This window comes from Crinia signifera, chromosome 11 (assembly GCF_055691185.1).
Source record: "Crinia signifera chromosome 11, ASM5569118v1, whole genome shotgun sequence".
Lineage (NCBI taxonomy): Eukaryota > Metazoa > Chordata > Amphibia > Anura > Myobatrachidae > Crinia > Crinia signifera.
Window position 1 is genome coordinate 435,706 of NC_139227.1, and position 21,464 is coordinate 457,169.

General features: G+C 44.1%; 1 protein-coding gene across 32 annotated transcripts in view; it reads right to left on the reverse strand.

The window, feature by feature from the left end:
• NRXN2 (neurexin 2) overlaps positions 1-21,464 on the reverse strand; it is an 847,024-nt gene that overhangs the window by 349,531 nt on the left and 476,029 nt on the right. For 2 of the 32 annotated variants that reach the window (XM_083165080.1, XM_083165079.1), the window contains exon 1: positions 16,600-17,682. The exons of 29 other annotated variants lie outside the window; for them this stretch is intronic. In XM_083165080.1, coding sequence (XP_083021206.1) covers positions 16,600-16,870 — 271 coding nt within the window. In that variant the 5' untranslated portion in view covers positions 16,871-17,682. Of the gene's footprint in view, positions 1-16,599; positions 17,683-21,464 lie in introns of those variants that run through there. One more of the 32 variants, XM_083165081.1, reaches the window with a different exon arrangement.

Genomic DNA, 21,464 nt, shown 5'->3' on the forward strand with positions numbered 1-21,464 from the left:
CCACATCCCAATATGCCCTGCTATAATGTTAGCATGGGAAAAAGCAAAACTGTAGCAGGTCATGCTGGGATTTGTAGTTAAACAACAGCTGGAGGGACAAAGGTTCTCCATGCCTGCTCTACCGCCTCTGATGGGAGGCTATTACACTTGTCAACTACGTTTTCTTTGAAGTATTTTTTCTTCAAATTTTCCCTGAACCTACCTCCCTCCATTTTCACTGCATGTCCTCGTGTTCTAATGCTTCTCTTCATTGGAAGAATGTTTCCCTCGTGGACTTTTTTAAAACTCTTGGTATATTTGAAAGTTTCTATAATGTCCCCCCTTTTCCTTTGCTGCTCCAAGCTATACAGACATACATCCAGAGTAGTTCTTCCCATCTCCAGTAAAGTTATAAAGTGTGGGGATGTAGTGCAGTTATATAGGGGGTGAGTGGCGCAACAACAAATTTTCGGCACCCCCTCCCACCCCAGTTAAGACACAAGACCCCACCCATCCACCCCAGTTAAGAACCAAGAACACCCCCCCCCCCCCCCGTTGAGCTGGCAGGGGGGTCCGTGCGGCGCGGTAACTGCGGCGCGGTAACTGCGGCGTTGTCTGCAAGCCGCGGTCAGAGGGGTCCCAGCGGCACTGTGTATTAAGTTGGCGGGGTCCCTGCAGTGACTTGGAAATAACTATTGCTATCCGCCGGGCGGCAGCGGGGGAAGCACTGCTGGGTTTGAAAACACTGGCCGCTTGCTGATTGGGGCCGGAGCAGATGTCACAAGCACTTCCCTTGAAATGCCTGGGCATGCCCGCGTTTTACCTAACATGTCTAGAATACATCCAGATCACACCCACAAACGTCAGCATTATGTCAATCAATTTGCTTATGGCCAATGGGCAGGATTTCATTGCAGGATGGCCCCCACTTGCGCAATACGAGCCGTACGCATGCGCAGTCATTCAATTATCACCCAACCTGGGAATTCACAGACATACAGTCAGGTCTGAATAACTCCCATAGTTCAGAGATGTAAAGTAGTGATACATATGCACACCTCCCAGCATGCCCCTCTCCAGGAGGACACAATGCTCCATACCTCCCAACATGCCCCTCTCCAGAAGGGACACAATGCTCCATACCTCCCAACATGACCCTCTCCAGGAGGACACAATGCTCCTTACCTCCCAACATGACCCTCTCCAGGAGGGACACAATGCTCCATACCTCCCAACATGACCCTCTCCAGGAGGACACAATGCTCCATACCTCCCAACATGACCCTCTCCAGGAGGGACACAATGCTCCATACCTCCCAACATGCCCCTCTACAGAAGGGACACAATGCTCCTTACCTCCCAACATGACCCTCTCCAGGAGGACACAATGCTCCATACCTCCCAGCATGCCCCTCTCCAGGAGGGACACAATGCTCCTTACCTCCCAACATGACCCTCTCCAGGAGGACACAATGCTCCTTACCTCCCAACATGACCCTCTCCAGGAGGACACAATGCTCCATACCTCCCAACATGCCCCTCTCCAGAAGGGACACAATGCTCCTTACCTCACAACATGACCCTCTCCAGGAGGACACAATGCTCCTTACCTCCCAACATGACCCTCTCCAGGAGGACACAATGCTCCATACCTCCCAACATGACCCTTTTCCAGGAGGGACACAATGCTCCATACCTCCCAACATGACCAAATATGCTGATCAGTGCTAGTAGGGCTTGCTCTCCTCAATCTCCCAGCAATATGCTGATCAGTGCGAGTAGGGCTTGCTCTCCTCAATCTCCCAGCAATATGCTGATCAGTGCTAGTAGGGATTGCTCTCCTCAATCTCACTCTCCAGTAACCAGATAAGGCCTGACTTGAAAAGATCCGACTTTAGACCTTTTTTTATTTGTAGATATCATGTTAATCGTGTTTTTCATACTTTCCCTAAATAAACTCGTGGAAATCCATAACAAAAAGATTTACATTAATATATTTTGGTGAATAGCTCACAGTCTTCTGAAAATTGTACCAGTTTTCCCTTTTTTATGTAAGTTTTTTGTGTACTGGCTACAATTTTCTGTAGTGTGGTTAGTAACAACATTGTAACAACAATGTTCTGTATCAGTAAAACAACGCTTGTAGCACCTGTCCTCTTTCTTTATAGGGACTATAATAAATATAATAAATATATAATATATAAATATATATAATATATATAAAGTATATTCAGAACTTGCCTCCATTAGCTAATGTAATACTAAAATAGTGTTAACCGGAAATGAATCTTCTGATCCTTACCCTGTATTCGCAATACTTGGCATAGTGTCTGTCTATGCACAATGGTCTGGTCAGGTCTTAACCCGGCAGTAAAGTAATAGATTGCAGGAGTTATCACAATACTAGAAACATATATGAGTTATTTCATAAATATGCCTGAAAATTAGCTGTTCATAAGTGATAGTAGGGACATTTCTTCTTTGGTCGATATATGGATTCCTACACTATGTTGGCCAAAAATCTGTCAGTTAAGCAAATACAAAGATGCATCTGAAAAAGTTCTACAAGGGATCTCTAACACATGCCACTTTGCACACATTGGGGCAGATGTATTAAGCCTTAACAAGAGATAAATGCAAGAGTGATAAAGAGAGATAAACGTCCAACCAATCAGCTCCTTACTGACTTTTTTCAAACACAGCCTGTAACATGGCAGTTAGGAGCTGATTGGCTGGCCGTTTATCTCTCCTTATCACCCTTGCATTTATCTCTTGTTAAGGCTTAATACATCTGACCCATTATCAGGGGCGGATTGGGGACTAAAAGTGGCCCTGGAAAATTTCTGAAAGTGGCCTCATGTGGGTGGCAACAAATCAATAAAAGGCGGAGCCAACATTACAGTAGGCGAGATTATTACATCACTATACGTAGATACATCGTTGACAGGCAAAACTAATGCCACATTTTCGTAAAATATGGACAACAGGGATAGTGCGTGCCGCAGGCGCGTGCCGAAAATCCACACCGTAATGCCTATTACGTGTCACACACCCATTACATAGTATACCACATGCAAAGATGGCCTGCCAGGCATGCTAGTGCCGGACCCCCGGCCCCCCCAACTAACGACTACACTACGGCACTATGGCTAGTGCCGTACAAGAACCGTTGTTAGGGTTACCTATTTTAATGCTAGCCCACAAAGCAACTTACTGCTTTGTGGGAGATCCTGTAGAGAGGCAAGGAGAGCGCAGAGAGAGAGACAATGAGAGCGCAGAGAGAGAGAGAGAGAGAAGGAGAGAGCAGATAGAGACAAGGAGAACGCAGAGAGAGAGACAAGGAGAGCACAGAGAGAGAGAGAGAAGGAGATCGCAGAGAGAGAGACAAGGAGAGCGCAGAGAGAGAGACAAGGAGAACGCAGAGAGAGAGACAAGGAGATCGCAGAGAGAGAGACAAGGAGATCGCAGAGAGAGAGACAAGGAGATCGCAGAGAGAGAGAGAGAGAAGGAGATCGCAGAGAGACAGACAAGGAGAATGCAGATAGAGAGAGAGAGATGGAGATCGCAGAGAGAGAGACAAGGAGAACGCAGAGAGACAGACAAGGAGAATGCAGATAGAGAGAGAGAGATGGAGATCGCAGAGAGAGAGACAAGGAGAACGCAGAGAGAGAGAGAGAGAAGGAGATCGCAGAGAGAGAGACAAGGAGAGCGCAGAGAGAGAGACAAGGAGATCGCAGAGAGAGAGAGAGAGAAGGAGAGCGCAGAGAGAGAGACAAGGAGAGCACAGATAGAGACAAGGAGATCGCAGAGAGAGAGACAAGGAGATCGCAGAGAGAGAGAGAGAGAAGGAGATCGCAGAGAGAGAGACAAGGAGATCGCAGAGAGAGACAAGGAGAGCGCAGAGAGAGAAGGAGAGCGCAGAGAGACAAGGAGAGCGCAGAGAGAGAGACAAGGAGAGCGCAGAGAGAGAGACAAGGAGATTGCAGAGAGAGAGACAAGGAGATCACAGATAGAGACAAGGAGATCGCAGAGAGAGAGACAAGGAGAGCGCAGAGAGAGAGAGAGAAGGAGAGCGCAGAGAGAGAGACAAGGAGAGCGCAGACAGAGAGAAGGAGAGTGCAGAGAGAGAGACAAGGAGAGCGCAGAGAGAGAGAGACAAGGAGAGCACAGAGAGAGAGACAAGGAGATCGCAGAGAGAGAGACAAGGAGATTGCAGAGAGAGAGACAAGGAGGTCGCAGAGAGAGAGAAGGAGAGTGCAGAGAGAGAGACAAGGAGAGCGCAGACAGAGAGAGAAGGAGAGTGCAGAGAGAGACAAGGAGAGCGCAGAGAGAGAGACAAGGAGAGCGCAGAGAGAGAGGCAAGGAGAGCGCAGAGAGCGAGAGACAAGGAGAGCGCAGAGAGAGAGAGAAGGAGATCGCAGAGAGAGAGAGAAGGAGATCGCAGACCAGAGCCGGCCTTAGGCATAGGCAAACTAGGCAATTGCCTAGGGCATTTGGAATGCCTAGGGGCATCAGCAGCTTCTGCTGATTAAAATGATATGCAGCATGCCTACATTCTGTGTGTGAGTGAGGCTGTATCTGCATATGAAATAGTGTTTTCATTGAAAGCAGCTCTTCTCCTCTGCCCAGCACACACTGCTTTGTGCTGGGTTGCAGTGTGGCCATGGAGGTGCTTAAAATACAATATTTTCTCAGGATTTTTTTCTAAGGGTATAATGTGAATAATGTGAGGAGTAATGTACATAAGGTAAAGCGGTACTACTGTGTGATGTAACGTGAATAAGGGACACCATTGCATGATATAATGTGAATAAAGTTGCACTACTGTGTGGCATAATTTGAATTGGGGGTACTATTGGGTGGCCATGCCTCTTCCCAGCAAGAACAAACCCCTGTTTGGGCTGTGCACCGAATGTGTGCACTGTTTCTATTTAAATATTGCGGGTAGGAGCACCAAAATGATGACTGCTATGATGAGGGTTGATGGTGCTGGGAAAGGGGAGCAGGGTCAGAGGCGGAACTAGTGGCGGTGCTAGGTGGCACCAGCCAAAATCTTGCCTAGGGCGTCATTTAGGCTAGGGCCGGCTCTGTCGCAGACAGAGAGAGAAGGAGATCGCAGAGAGAGAGAGACAAGGAGAGCGCAGAGAGCGAGAGACAAGGAGAGCGCAGAGAGCGAGAGAAAAGAAGAGTGCAGACAAAGAGAGACAAAGAGCGCTGAGAAAGACAAGGAGAGTGCAGATAGAGAGACAAGGAGAGCACAGAGAGAGAGAGAGAGACACAAGGAAAGTGCCGTGAGAGAGAGACAAAGAGAGCATAAAGAGAGAGATGAAGAGAGCGCAGAGAGGGATAAGGAGAGCGCAGAGACAGAGAGACAAGGAGAGCGCAGAGAGAGAGACAAGGAGAGCGCAGAGAGAGAGAGAGACGAGGAAAGCACAGAGAGAGCCGAGGAGAGCGCAGAGAGAGATAGACTAGGAGAGCACAGAGAGAGAGACGAAGAGAGCATAGAGAGAGAGAGACGAGGAGAGCACAGAGAGAGAGCGCAGAGAAGGACAAGGAGAGCGCAGAGAGAGAGAGACAAAGATAGGGGAGAGAGAGAGGAGAGCAAAGTGAGAAAAAGAGACAGGGAGGAGATAGAGCAGAGAGGGAGAGAAAGAAAGAGAGGGAAGAGTGGGGGAAAGGGAGAGGAGAGAGTTGAAAATGGTATGTGTCTCCCCCCTCCCCCCTTCCTTCTTCACTTTCAATATACAAGGCAAATAGTGTACCTGGCAACAGCGGGTACCATAGAGGAGGCGGGTCCATTGGTGGAGGCAGAGGCGGCAGGTCCCGTAGAGGAGGCAGAGGCGGCAGGTCCCGTGGAAGAGGCAGGCAGAGGCGGCAGGTCCCGTGGGAGAGGCGGCGGGTTCTGTGTGGAGGGAGATCGGGCAGCAGTGGGTCATGTGGAGAAGACCATAGAAGATGAGGCCACGAGTCAGGGGAGAGAGAGAAGGAGAGAACAGAGAGACAAGGAGAGCGCAGAGAGAGAGACGAGGAGAGCGCAGAGAGAGAGGCAAGGAAAGCGCAGAGAGAGAGAGGCAAGGAGAGCACAGATAGAGAGAGGCAAGGAGAGCGCAGAGAGAGAGAGACAAGGAGCGAGCAGAGAGAGAGAGACAAGGAGAGCGCAAAGAGAGAGACAAGGAGAGCGCAGAGAGAGAGAGGCAAGGAGAGCGCAGAGAGAGAGAGAGACAAGGAGAGCGCAGAGAGAGACAAGGAGAGCTCAGAGAGAGAGGCAAGGAGAGCTCAGAGAGAGGCAAGGAGAGCGCAGAGAGAGAGGCGAGGAGAGCGCAGAGAGAGACGAGGAGAGCGCAGAGAGAGACGAGGAGAGCATAGAGAGAGAGATGAGGGCAGAGAGAGACGAGGAGAGCACAGAGAGAGAGAGAGACGAGGAGAGTGCAGAGAGAGAGAGCGAAGAGAGAGCACAGAGAGAGACAAGGAGAGTGCAGAGAAAGAGACAAGGTGAGCGCAGAGAGACGAGGAGAGGAGAGAGAGACAAAGAGAGGGGGGAGAGAGAGAGAGGGGAGAGCAAAGTGAGAAAAAGAGGAGGGGAGGAGATAGAGCAGAGGGAGAGAAAGAAATAGAGGGAAGAGTGGGGGAAAGGGAGAGGAGAGGGTTGAAAATGGTATGTGCCCCCCCCCCCCCTTTTCTTCACTTTCAAAATAAGGCAAATAGTATACCTGGAAAGGCTGGTGAGGTGGCGGGTCCATTGGTGGAGTTTGAGGTGGCAGGTCCCGTAGAGGCAGGAAGAGGCAGAGCCTCAGATAGAACTGTGACTGCAGCCACCCACCTCCAGTGACGCTGCCTGCCGCTGAGCGGCTGAGCAGCCCCTCAGCCCCTGTCACACTGTAGTTGTCAGTGTGTGCGCAACTGCCAGGCAGCATCATTAGGAGAGGCTCAGAGCCTCAGATAGAAAAGTGTGTGGGGGGGAAAGGCGGGGTCACTAGCTGTGACTGCAGCCACCCACCTCCAGTGACGCTGCCTGCCGCTGAGCAGCCCCTCAGCCCGTCACATTGTAGTTGTCAGTGTGTGCGCAACTGCGCATTCGCGACTTTCAGCGGCGGCGGCCTCACTAGTGTCGGCCTCCCGGGAAAGTTCCCGGTAGATATACTGGCCAATCCGCCCCTGCCCATTATATTTGAGCCCTCAGTGTATTTTTGATTGTAAACTACCATGTACAGTGGCAAACGCAGGATTTTCAGAATGGGGTTTCCAGAGGGGCGGACCAAAGTACGGAGATGGACACTTAGGTGACCCAGTATATGCCGGGTCAGTTAAAGTATTATAGATAGACCAAATGTATATAAATAATAATAATAATAATAATAATATATATATATATATATATATATATATATATATATATATATATATATATATATATATACAGGGGCGTCAACAGCAGTGTAGACCCCTGGGCATATCAATGTATTGGGGCACCTACCGATCCTCCAGCGGTAGGGGTGGAGGAAGCTTTGATGTCCCGCAGGTGGTAGGGGGTATTATATCAACCGCTCAGCATGTAGGGCCTGGATCAGTAATTTCCACTAATTACCCCTTTACTGCACAGATGATGGGAGATGGGGTGGGAGAAGGGGGCATTGGGCTGAATGAAGGGGCCCTGATACATAACTTTCAGGGTGGTAAAGGATGTTTAATATGCAGAGGAGGGGGTATATAGTGGAGTGGGCTTATTTTTCATAATTTTCTGGTAGGAGGACACCTTGCTTGACTGCAGATATCTCCAGTTCCTAGAAATAGATTTCTTAGATTTTAATGGAATTAAAATCTAGAGAATCCCACCTACCAAATGGTATTGGGTACTAGGGGATAAGAGTTCAGGAAGCAGAGCAATCTGCCAATGAGAATATAAAACTACATACCAGGTGTGTGGAGCTGGAGCAGTAACCAGCTGCAGGAAGGCTGATATCTCTGGTTCTGGGGACAGTAGAGACAAGCTACTAGTGTCCATCAAGGGGGAGAGTCCCAGCTTTTGAAATATATCCTCAGAAAAACTCTAAGTCAGACAGAACCTGAAATATCTGACTGGGAAGAACAATTAACAGGCTTGGATGGGGACCACTGTTTTGAAGTCAGATATCTCTGGTTCCCAAGGGCCAATTTTTAAAATTCTTGTACCCCTGGAAAGAGGGGACGGGGACCCTCAGCTTTCAGCCTAGGGCCCTTAGACTCCTGGGGGGTTTCTGGGTACTCAGAAACCCCCCCTGCGTACGCTACTGATGTACAGTGATTGTGATGCATGTGTTGCAGGAGAGCCTTGTACTTCATAAATATAGTTCTAATAACAAAGTATAATATTGTTTGAGATGGAAGAATTTTAAACCGTCAGGTAAGTTCTAAAAAGTCTGGTACTTGTGGATTATCACGGCTCCCATCGCATGCCATCGCATGCCATATATAGTGGCATGCGATGCGATTTTTGCAGATTTTTCACTGAAAAGCATCCAAATGCATTGGAATTAGTATGAAACATGTTAAATGGCCCCCAAATGGCATTTTTGAGGCTGTACCTTCCCCACTATCAACGCGAACCCGAAGTGTGGCGAGCGCAGCGAGCCCGCGAGGGGCGGCGGTACGCGTCCTACGACCTTTTCATACCCCCACTATCCACGTCAGCGTGGAGTTGAGAATAGAAAGTGTGGCGAGCGCAGCGAGCCACCGAGCCCGAAGCGTGGTGAGCGCAGCGAGCCCTGCGTGGGGACGCGGACACCTGTGAAGCCCGTGAGGGGACGCGTATACCTGTGAAGGTATCCGCGTCCCCTCGCGGGGCTCGCTGCGCTGCGATGCGATGCGATTTTTTCATGTATGATGGCCATCGTGGGAGCCGTAATAATCCACAAGTACCAAAAGTCCTTTTAAAATTCTGCTTATTAAGGCGAATTATTCCATGGTTACCACTTTATTTCCTGTTGTAACTAAAGCAACCAGATGGCCTTGTAATGCGGGACTCACAGAAAATGCATACTGCTGGGACACATTGTTTGCAGTTCAGCCCTGCAGAATTAATTTTTCATAAGCATCATGCATTTGAAAAGAGGTCTTCTAACCTTCCCATGGGCGATGTTCATACTGAAAGCAGCGTACCCAGGAAAACATGTCAGATTCTCAGCAGGCTTAAACCGATTTATTAGGCCTTATTCGGCACCATTTTTCTTGTACTTTGGACCCCAGAAAAATAATATTTTCTAAGTGCAAGAAAAGGTTTTCATTTTAACATAAAATATTATTACAGTACTTAGCATCATTCATGTCACTTTCAATGTCTGGGCCAAGCTGAAAAAAATGATTGTAGTGTATGTCCCTCTAAATCGCAGGTTCTCAAACTCGGTCCTCGGGACCCCACACAGTGCTTGTTTTGCAGGTCTCCTCACAGAATCACAAGTGAAATAATTTGCTCCACCTGTAATTTTTTTTACATGTGTCAATGAGTAATGAGTGCACCTGCCAGGTGACCTGGAAAACGTGAACTGTGTGGGGTCCTGAGGACCAAGTTTGAGAACCCCTGCTCTAAAGAAACCAAAATGTTTGTACCATGCCACAGCAATGGCAAACACAACAATGCATTGAATACATTTTTACAAAGCTAAATCATATATATCTATATATACATACATACATACATACATATATAAAATACACAGTGGGCCTAATTCAGGTTCAGCTGCTTAGCGGCAGTTTCACACAAATTGGTTGTTTTCTTACTGCGCATGCACCTGAGCCGCATTGCTCATGCACAGGGATTGAACTGTGATGGCTCGGAATTAGTTGCTATGTAATAGACTGTTAGACAGTGTTTGCAGATGATGTATCCGTGGTATGCCATCAGACGGAATTGAAGCAACAACAGTGGATGTCCCTATGCTCAGGTTAGCTTCTGCCCATATCAATGATTTTCGCAATCGAATATGGCAAAAGATAGCAACAGCTAGCTGCAGTAACATGGTATAGATCATTTCCAGGGTTGTTCGTTGTGAAGGAATGCATGCATGATCCGGTATTCAAGCCCAGGCCCCCAGCCCCAAATTCACAGGCTAATGTCATCCTGAGAAGGTGTAAGCAAACCCAAGGCAAGTACTCTATACCTACTTGGGGTGAATAGGCTTGGTGTGTGCCCTTAGTAAAGACAATTGCATGTTAAATGAAAAGAAGTGTGTAAAAGTCCCATTCCTATTAATTTTCACTAGAGATGTGTGGTACGGTTTTCCTGAAACAGCAACACACCTGAACTTAGTGGGTCAGAGTCTAATTGAGTCCCAGTTCGGAATCACTTTAGAGTATCGAGTGAAACAGTCTCGGATCATGTTTAGAACTCAGATAGCTCTTTAATTATCTTTTATTGATTTTAATAATAAAAAAATGTAACGTTTATCGATTTCTTAATTTTTTTAAATTTTAAGGAATTCAAGACCAAACCATAAACTGAATCCGAACCAAAACAATTGAGTGTGGTTCTGCAAAACCAAAAAAACAAGATGAAGAATTAGAACCAAAACATGGAAGTCTGCTCAAATCTCTAGTTTTCCCAGGATTTAGAGCTGTATAGATTTGATAAATAGAATCCCATGTTGCTGGAAACTAACAATACACACTTCATAAGATATAGTACATCAGTATCTGTCACGTTTTCCATAACAGACAATGACAGCAGCTTTTACAAACCTGATTTCCAATTTATTTTCTAGTAGTTTGAGGTTTTATTTAACATACTGTAACATTTTCTTCACAGGTTTTATAGGTGAGCAAATGTAGCACGGTCGTAACCATGAAGACATCATTGCATCAAACCACAAGTGCATAAGGCATTGTAACAATTCCACTAGCATTAAATTATGATGCAAAATAATAAGTACATCAGTTGGTGTTTAATAGTGAGAATAATGGTCAAGAAAAAGGGACACATTTATTTTCTATCAACTGTTGTAGTTACAACCTTATTGCTTTTGATAAAAAAGGGTCTAGTTTGTATGAATCTCTTTATAAGTTAAGTAGCATTGCCCCTGAAAATCCAATCTGATGTTTATCCTTGTAGACACACGGTGTGTAATGATTTGCCCAAGGCCAAAAAAAAAGGAGAAAATCTACAAGACAAGATTGTCAGATATACATCATCTGAAATATTGGCCTATGAATAATTACAACCACCCAAATAAGTAGTACTCATTGGGGCTCCATTTATTAATATGAAGTGATACTGTCAAATTGTTATACCCACCTATCACGGGTATGATGAAATCTATTATCTCCATACTTTATCTTTAAATTAATACCAGAGCAGTTGAGAGATGACTGGCTGACCAGTGATGCTGTCAGTGGTAGGGTGGAAAATACTTGTTTATCAGGCCATTGTTGGGGACACAACATGATAGGATTGTTCTCGCTGAAACATTTTAATGTACTGACCTAGTACAAATTAACATTCCAAAATAAGTCAGTTGGTGCAACTGCCATTCAGATTTCTAAAATGGATTTGGGGGCCCCCTGGCCCAAGAAGAACAATGGATACTTGAGGCTTGTGTCACATAAACATGTTTATCTTATTCCCAGTAAAAATAAAATGTGCTATTAAGAAACTCATTAAGGTCTTTTAAAGGGTGAAAAGCCTGATCTTTGTTATTCAACTCAACAGTGATAACGCATATCAAATGGTTACCACTGTGGTTAGATTTCCAAAGTCTTGTGGGTAAAAGCTTTTTTATACAAAGTGTACAGTAGAAAGCCTATTTAACCAGAACTATGGCAATACCACCATAATCCTTCTGTTATTGCCACTTCTGAATGGTAAAATCAATGGAAAATTATAAAAAAATATTATTTCAATGAATCATATTTTTATATATTTGTAAAATAATGTTCTTTCATTTTTAAACTTGATTTTTAAAAAAAAGTGGAACTAAAAGCCAAGTTCAGGCTTTCAATCCAACAGCGGGCTAGCTGGGTCATGGTTGACAGTGTCTCTCATGGTGGCATGGTGAAGAACTAAATGAGCGGTTACTGCTGCTGGTCTGTATGCACCATTGGCCACTGCATATCACTTATCTGTCACTGAGAATTCAACAATAAATTGTGGTGATACTGTAGGTGATAGAGAACCATCTCCATGTAACTCTATGCAGAACACTTAGTCACAAACTCACTCACTCACTCACTCACTCACACACACACACACACACACACGGGTAGATGTGCTAAGCCTTGGAGAGAGATAAAGTGGAGAAAAATAACTACCAACCAATCAGTTCTGTCTTTTTTTAAACACAGCTTGTAACATGGCTGTACGGTATTTTATCTATCTCCACTTTATCGCTCTCCAATTGCTAATGGTAAAAAAATCCTGTTAAGTGCACTCATGTTGGGCAGCACGGACGGTGTAATGGTTAGCATTACTGCCTTACAGCGCTGAGGTCATGGGTTCGATCCCCACCATGGCTCTAACTGTGTGGAGTTTGTATATTCTCCCCGTGCTTGGGTGGGTTTACTCCGGGTACTCCGGTTTCCTCCCACAATCCAAAAATATACAGATAGGTTAATTTGCTTACAACAAAATTAACCCTAGAAATGTCTGTGTGTGCGTGTACATGTGGTAGGTAATATAGATTGTAAGTTCCACTGGGGCAGGGACTGATGTGAATGTTCAAATATTCTCTGTAAAGCGCTGCGTAATATGTATGCGCTATATAAGAAACTGTTAATAAATAAATAAATGTTAAATCTTATGGGGTTTTTCAATCCGGGCTTCTGACTTTTAGAACGTCCTGACAGTTGGAATCCTGGGCCATTTTCGATCTGTTCGAATGTAACTCGGCATCCGGAAGTTCCATCTGGCGAGTGTTGGAAACTCTGCGGATCGACGAAAACAGCCACTGATTGGGGAAAAACATCCATGAATTCGTCAATCCGCGGCCATTTCCGACAAAACAGATCCGACTTGTTTTTAAGTCGCAAACTGCCTTTAATGCTCTGGGTAACGGCAGCAGTGAATAGGCAAGATGTTTCACTAAGCAACTTTCCCTAATATATGTCTAATAAACTACAGCATTTTATTATGTTATTATGTGGGTGACTTTTTGCATGTAATATTCATTATAGGGCATTCAACTCTCAAAAGGACAAGGGAAAAAATATATAATGAAAAACTCAACTTTAATAAATCTAGCAAACCTACAGTAGTATAGGAGCCACAATACAGTTGATATATCATGTAGGTATAGTGTAACACATGGGTCTTCAAACTTTGGCCCTCCAGATATTGTGAAACTACAAATCCCAGCATGCCTTGCCACACTTTTTGCTGCAAGGGAGTGTTAAGACTGTGGCAATGCATGCTGGGATTTGTAGTTTCACAACATCTGGAGGGCCACAGTTTGAAGACCCATGGTGTAACAAATTAACCTGCATTTATCTAGCAGATAGTCCCACTGACAGCCATACAATCATTTATATTATTAAATAATTGCTCTTAAGTTAAGAAAATAAATCTGCATTAAACTGAAACTATATGTTTAAATCTAAATAAATATAACAATAATAGTTTAATAGAAAAAAATGGAGGTAGTACATTCAGATTTGTATTGTTGTGTCCACACATATGATCTGTCAACAGCAGTGGCGGCTTTTATCTCTGCGGAGGAGGGGGGCTGCCGCAATGCGGGCCCCCCAGCCACTGCCGCTAGGCTCCTGGTCCCCACCGCTGCCTGTTGCCATCCAGGTCCCTGCCTCAGCGCCGGTGCATGCACAGAAGCTTCTTTGGTACTGCGCATGTGCTGGCCACCAGCTTCTATGGGCTTTTGCATCAGTCCACAGAACCCATTTTTTTATTGGCTGCCGGTCAGCAGCCTATATAGGTGGCTCCTGGAGGGGAGGGTACACCTCTCAAATGGGACTGCCTTGGGTGACTGGCAGGTCAGACTTCCAATAGGAAGTCACTTCCAGTCACATTGAGCAATCTCACGGACTGCATCTGGCTTTACTTAGGCAAAGAACAGTGGCGGATTTTACCTGGAGGGGCTGCAGCCCTGCAGCCCATAGGTGAAAACCGCCATTGGTCAAGTGGGGATGGTAGAACTATGGATCTAAAATCTTGTGGGTTTTTTCTGTAGCTACAATTTGCTATCCTTTGTTTCACCACAATAAATTTATTTTAATTGTTTTCATGGTAAATTTTTAAGCATGTCTTAGAGGACCTTTTTCATTATACTAAGTTTATATGCATATTTGATGAACACTAATTAAATATTTGCAATCCAAAAATAGTAAAATATTCCCATGTGAAAAAAAGCATAAAGAAATACATAAAAAATAAAAAAAATATGATGCTTACATGCTGTACATCAAGCTGGATCTACTTTTTTTTTATTCAATCGACTCCAGACCGGGAGTTCCTGGACCTATTTTTCTAGAAATATAGTACTGCATACAGATGGAGTGACTCTCTGGGAGCGCCGGGGCTCACCAGATTGCCCCCGCTGGCGAGTTGGCGCTCCATCTGACTGGGACGTACGAGCAAACCCTGCCCGTCTATGCTTCAGGGAGACGCTCCTGTCTCAGGCGTGCGCATCCCCTTCCAGCGGCTGGCGGTGGCTGGTGTTTGGCGATCCAACTGCCAGCCCCTGCAAGAATTAGGGGCGCTCCATCTGTATAACCATAAATCCTTTAACAGGTTTAACCACAAAGGACAGTTCAGTCAACTTCCAGATATTGCTTGATCCAAAGAAAAATTTCTTACAGAAATGTTTTAAAAAGAAAGAGGATAATATTCTGATAGCTGATAGATTATGAGAGCAGTCCGTTGTTATGTTAATATGTTTTTCTTTTAGGATAAAACAGTGTAGAAACATCAGAAATAAAAAATTAGGACTTTAAGAAGTCTTTGGAAGGCATGACCAATTCCAAACAATACAAATTTATTGTCCGTAGTTTGGCAAGCACATGCTAAAATACTTACTTGAATTTCATATAATACAAAGAATCTAAGCAAAACATACCAAATTGTAATTTGAAATATTTTACTGTACAGTGTAGAACATAATTTATTATTAGATTATTAGAGGTGCACAGAAAATGTTGGCTTTACATAGTTCTGGGGGGGCTGCACGTCCCAGCTAATTTAATGGCCTACATTGCAATTTTCAGAAACTTAAAGCAGGAAGCGTAACTTATGGAAATGTGAATTTCAAAGCAGAAGCATGTATTAGTATATTTTAGTCTAAGAAGTCATCTTGAGGCATAACACAAGGACTGTAGCAAATCGTAACAAATGTCACCAAAACAGAGGATGCTATTATACAGGTATAATACCCAACCCTCACCCACCCAGAATCATAACTTAAGAAGCTGCTACAAATACAAGCAAATTTAGACACCTTAAACAGAAATCATAGCAAACAGCTAGGCTGATGTGCAGTCTTGTATCCAAATGCATACAGTATATACCAGGTTATGTAAACACCTGACAACCATTGAAAGACCCTTGAAATGATGTAATGTGTGCTAGTAGCCTGCAAAACAGCTTATGTTTTAATTTTTAGCTCTTGCAGTATATGATTCTCCAATGCATCAGTTGCACTTATATATTTCCTTTATTGAGTTATCTTAATAATTCAAACCAGTACTGTAAATCACGTTTCTTTCAGGAATATCGTAAAACTGTTCTAGCGTCAAATAAATATGCCTTATAATCAGACTATGTTGAGCATGCTCCCAGCCCCCCTGTCAAAATCAATAGCCATTCTACTCAATATGGCTACCCTACAGAGAGTGATAAAATGTGTTAATATAAAGACCATACAGATTTCAGCCCTAGGTGCTTTGAATCACAAATATCTTCACATAAATATATCATCTGGAAATCTGTCTATTAAAAAAATAAAAAAAAATTCTTGGAAAAATAATGCTTCCTTGGAGATCATCATCTGGTTACTGGGGTGAAGCAGAGGCAGGTACATGCCAAGAGTTAGCTGTCCCCTTATCATGTGGTAGATATCATCCCATTTTCAACTCCACAGTGTGAGATAGATTTAAATAATTATAATGAAAAACAACACTTTGACCACAGTACAAATAAAGTATAAACTCAAATATACCACAGTTGCCCCTATATATCTCTATTTACAAAAATAAGATGCATTCTCTCTACTAACAGATGCTGAATTTAAAAAAAAAAATTACAAAACACCATAAACAAAATCCATATTTTATACATTTGAACATTACACAAATGCTTAATATCAGCCTCAGAAATGAAACTACAGATTAGCCATGTCAGCTGTAATATCCATAGTGTTGATGCAACAATACACTAAAATATGAACAAATCACAGAATCTTGTAAATAAAAACTCTTTCTAACTATATATTTTAAGATTAAGTTTATCCTAAAAGCAGTGATACTAAAATTCACCAATTAATCCACCCCATTTCCCATCCATGTCTTCCATAAATTAAACATCATATACTCAGTGATGTATAATAAAGAACAAGAATAATAATAATAAAATTTTGTTTCATCATGTCCTGTTTGCTATAAATTGGATATTATAGATTTCTTCCTGATTGGTCAACATATTATACTCACCATGTCCCCCTCTTGTTAAGAATGGGGTCCTGTTAATAGCAATGGGGACTGTTCCATGCTTGTTATGGAAATGGTGCACATGGTGAGTGGTACTGAGGCTTGATGATACCCTCGCTGTTTCCGAGACCCTGGCCAGTGTCAGAAGGCCAAGGGGCAAAAGGGTCCGAACCCAGGGGCCGAGACTGGCCATGACCCCCAGGGGGCTGTCCAATGCTCCACTGGGGGCCGGGGGAAAGGGCAAGCACAAGCCTCTCCTTTCCCAAATCAGCATATCATGCTGACCCCCATTGCCCGTCTCAGACTATCTCCCCTTTTGATGCCCAACTGGGGAGGTAGAATTCTTCTCTATGGGAAGCTGATGCAGGGTATTACATTTGTGTATTCAGCCTCCTCCAGCATCCATTGATCCTCAAGCAAATCAGACTCAAAAAGATGTAGAAGCAAGAAAAAAATTCAACCTAAAAAAAGATTTTAGTAGAAAGAAGAAGCTCGATATTTGGGGGGATCTCCCCCCCCCCAAAGGTCCCCACGAAAAATTCAGTCCTTTTACTGTCAACTGAAATCACAAAAAATGTCAAAGCAAGGGATTAAATGAGTGCCTTGCTTTATTTCAGAGAACGTTCACTGTGGATAAATCTCATCCGGTAAAGCTGTGGAAGATTCAGCATCATGGACAACGAAAGAGAGAAATGGAGGAGGAAAGGAGGATTGTGGCATAGTGAAAAAACAGATTCACCACACAATTGTTCCGTTTTAGATGCTCCTGTGTCTTGGGAGATGGTCTGCTAACATTCAAAACCCTCAGCCAAAAAATACATCCTATCCGACCCTTACAGGTTTTTCTTTTTTCAAAAATGAAAAACAAAAAAGGATTATTAAAAAAAAAACGAGATAAGAATAATCAACAGCAGTGGAAAGAGAGAGATCTGCCTGTGTGTGCTGCAGAGAGAAAGAGGAAGGAGGGAGGGAGGGAGGAAAGAGGGGGAGGGTGGGAGAGATGAGAAGAGAGAGAGAAGGTGGGGGGAGAGGGAGATAGAGAGAGAGAGAGAAGGAAAAGAGGGAATCACATATACTGTAGTATGGTCTGAGACAGAAAATTACAGGTGAATGTAAAGACAGCCAGTGTAAAGCAGTTAGTGCCTGGGAAAGGTGGGCAGAGAAAGATGATTATTAAATTAAATCATGTGACAATGAAAGAGGGGGAGTCATAAAGCAGACGTGGAAATACACTAACCCAAATAGAGTGGGAGAAGAACAAGAGAAAGGAGAGATGGAAAAGGAAATAGAAGGTAGCTGAGAGATTTGCAGAGAATGAGAAGAGGAGGTGAGATGGGACTGGAGAGGGATGGGAAAACAGGTGGAACACAGTGCAAGAGGCAGATGACGAGTGACTGAGTGTAAAGCTGTAGAGTTGGGGAGTAAAAGTAATGTACAGTATATAACATTGTGATGAGGAGCACAGAGGAATGGCTAGACACTATCTGATACTGTAAGGTAAGAATGAGCACCAGATGAATATACTGTATAAGGTACATTAAGGAGTGCAGTACAAAATGAGATACGAATAAAGGACAGAGCTTTTTTTAATAGAAAGTCTAATAAGCAAAATGCTGAAAAAAGAGAGCAAGTGATATAGAGTTAGTTGCTCATACAAGAGACACAAATGTTGAAGAAGTTGAGGTTAATTATTGTACCAGAAGAGAAACTAACTAGGAAGCTTGAAGTGCAAAGGTTAATTAGATGGGTAAAATGACAATGCTCAACTTAAGCCATTCAGCCAGAAGCTAAATGTATGTGATGGGGAGGATAGAGAGAGAGAGCGATACCTCCAGAGACTTATAATAAGGGAGAGTGATAAATTCATTATCTGATTCCAACACATCCCTTTCTCACTTGGGAGATGCTGAATAATTCAATGTTATTTTTTGTTAGATGAAGAAGGGGAGTTAACAATCTGTGATCCTTCGCACCAATACCTCTCCTTAATCAAGCAAAAAGAAATAGCTTAGTTCTACACAACCGTTCTATAGATCCACCCTTTCAGTAATATGGGTAAAGTATGAGATGGAAAAGAGAAAGGTGGACATTGGGGAAAAAATAGAAACACTAAACAAAGTAAAAAAACGAATTAAAGCAAAATGATACTAGAGCAATAGAACAACATGTAGATAATAGGGTTGGAAAATGTAAGGTGCAGTGAAAAATGGATCAGATGCTCTAATACAGAGGTTCTCTAAAGTGGGTCCCGACCTCTTCAGCACGGGATCACGACTCCATGCTGCTGACCATCAGGCTGATGATTTTTCTAATCTCAGTCAGTGATTCAAGGAGTCTGAAAAATCGGTTGGATTGTCTGTTATTTTAGACTCCTCCCATCATTTGGTGCCTACACAATGCTGCCATGTATGTGCTGTCTGCTGACTACACATGTGATATGTTATGGTATATTATTATTACTATTATAATTTTATTTATAAGGCGCCACAAGTGTTTCGCAGCGCCGTACAAAGGAACAATACAGGGAGACAAAACTTGGCATAACATTGAATAAATAACAAAAATAGAGTACAAATAAAGAGCGCCACAGTTCAATACATATTACAGCTTAAATATAAGTAGTGAGGACTCAATAAACATACAACAAGAGGCTTGAGGCCAAAGATGGAGATGAGTATGCAGACGAAGAAGGTCACTGAGTGTTTGAGTATAGGAGAGCTGTGAGTGAAATTTGAAGAGAAGTGGGCTTTGACAACAGGAGGGAAGAGGGCCCTGCTCAGAGGAGCTTACAATCTAGTAGGAAGGGGAGACAGACAGATTACAAGAGGTGCAAGCAAGTGGGTGGTGGCTAGATAGCAGGATATAAACAGGCAAGGGGTCGGAGAACCAGCTAGTTCACGCAGTAGAAGGGTACACTTTGATGAAAAGGTGAGTTTTCAGTGCCCATTTGAAGCTTTGCAAGGTCGGGGAGAGTCTAATGGAGCGAGGGAGTGCGTTCCACTGAAGGGGTGCAGCACGGGCAAAGTCCTGTACTCTAGCATGGGAAGCAGTGATCAGGGTGGGGGAGAGACGACAGTCATCAGCCGACCGTAGAGGGCGGGAGGGTGTATGAATGGAGATGAGGTTAGAGATATATGGAGCAATGGAATTAGAGATGGCCCTGTATGTGAGTGTGAGGTGTTTGAAGAGGATTCTGTAGGGGAATGGGAGCCAGTGCAGATTTTGTTGAAGGGGAGTGGCAGAATTAGAACGGCGGGAGAGGAAGATAAGCCTGGCTGCAGAGTTGAGGAGAGATTGGAGAGGAGCCAGTTGAGATCGAGCGAGGCCGGTGAGGAGAGCATTACAGTGGTCAAGCCGTGAGATGACCAGTGAGTGAATGATAAGCTTAGTTGCGCTCTGTGAGAGAAAGTGCCTGATGCGAGCAATGTTGCGTAACTGGAACCGGCAAGAATGGGCCAGGGCTTGGATGTGGGGTGCAAAGGAGAGGGAGGAGTCGAGAGTGACACCCAGGCAGCGGAGTTGGGGAACGGGGAGATGATGGTGTAGTTAACAGTAATAGAGATATTAGTAGGGGGCATAGCTCTGGGTGGGGGAAAGATAATAAGTTTGGTTTTGTCCATATTCAGCTTCAGAAATCTTTCAGACATCCAGGAGGAGATGGCAGAGAGGCAGTTGGAAACCTGAGAGAAAACAGTTGGGGGCAGATCAGGAGAGGAGAGGTAGATTTTGGTGTCATCAGCATAGAGGTGATATTGGAAGCCAAAGGAGTTAATGAGTGCACCCAGAGAGGAGGTGTACAGGGAGAACAGAAGGGGGCCAAGGACGGAACCCTGAGGGACCCCGACAGGAAGGATGGAAGGTGTTGAGGTGGAGCCAGAGGCAGAGACTGAGAAGGAACGGTTTGAGAGGTAAGAGGAAAACCAGTTGCGGACAACTTTTTGGAGTGTGTGGAGGAGAGGCCAATGTTTTGGAGTGTGTGGAGGAGAAGAGGGTGATCCACAGTGTCAATACATATGTAATGGGTTATGGTATATCAGACTCCTCCCATCACTGTGCCCCCACAATGCTGCCATGTATGTGCTGTCTGCTGACTACACATATGATGTGATGGGTTATGGTATATTCGACTCCTCCCATCACTCTGTGCCTCCACAATGCTGCCATGTACAGTATGTGCTGTCTGCTGACTACACATGTGATGTGATGTGATGTGATGAACTTCTGCAATAACTTGCTGGGGTGCTGTCATTATTTTTATTGTCGGATGGGGTCCCAGAGCAAAATAGTTTTAGGACCCCTGCTCTAATAAGAAAATGTATATTGAAAATGGGGAACAGTAAAGCAAAATGTAAAAAAAGATGCAAGTTCTTGATACTAAAGAAAACAATCAGTGACAGACGTAAGGTGACAACTACTAGACTGTAAAAGCTGAAATGGCAATGTGTAGAGACAAAGGAATACTGAAAAGGAGAACAAACAACATGTGTCTCTGTAACGCAAGACAAAACAGAATATATGGGCACTTATATGTTAGTTGGGCGCCCGTTACGTAGTTTGCGTAGTGGTGTATTGAGAATACCAATACACCACTATGCTAATTACGTAAACTACGTAACTTACGTAAACTACTAAGTTACGTATTTGGAGCTACGTTAATGCATAATGTTTCATATCCCATATCCACGTCATACCTCCACTATCCATGTGGGCGTGGAGTTAATTTTATAAAGTGTGGCGAGCGCAACGAGCCCTACATATCCGCTGCGCTCGCCATGCTTCTGGCTCGCTGCGCTTGCCACACTTTATATAATTAACTCCACGCCCATGTGGATAGTGGGAGTATGAAGTGGATAGTGGGGATATACTCT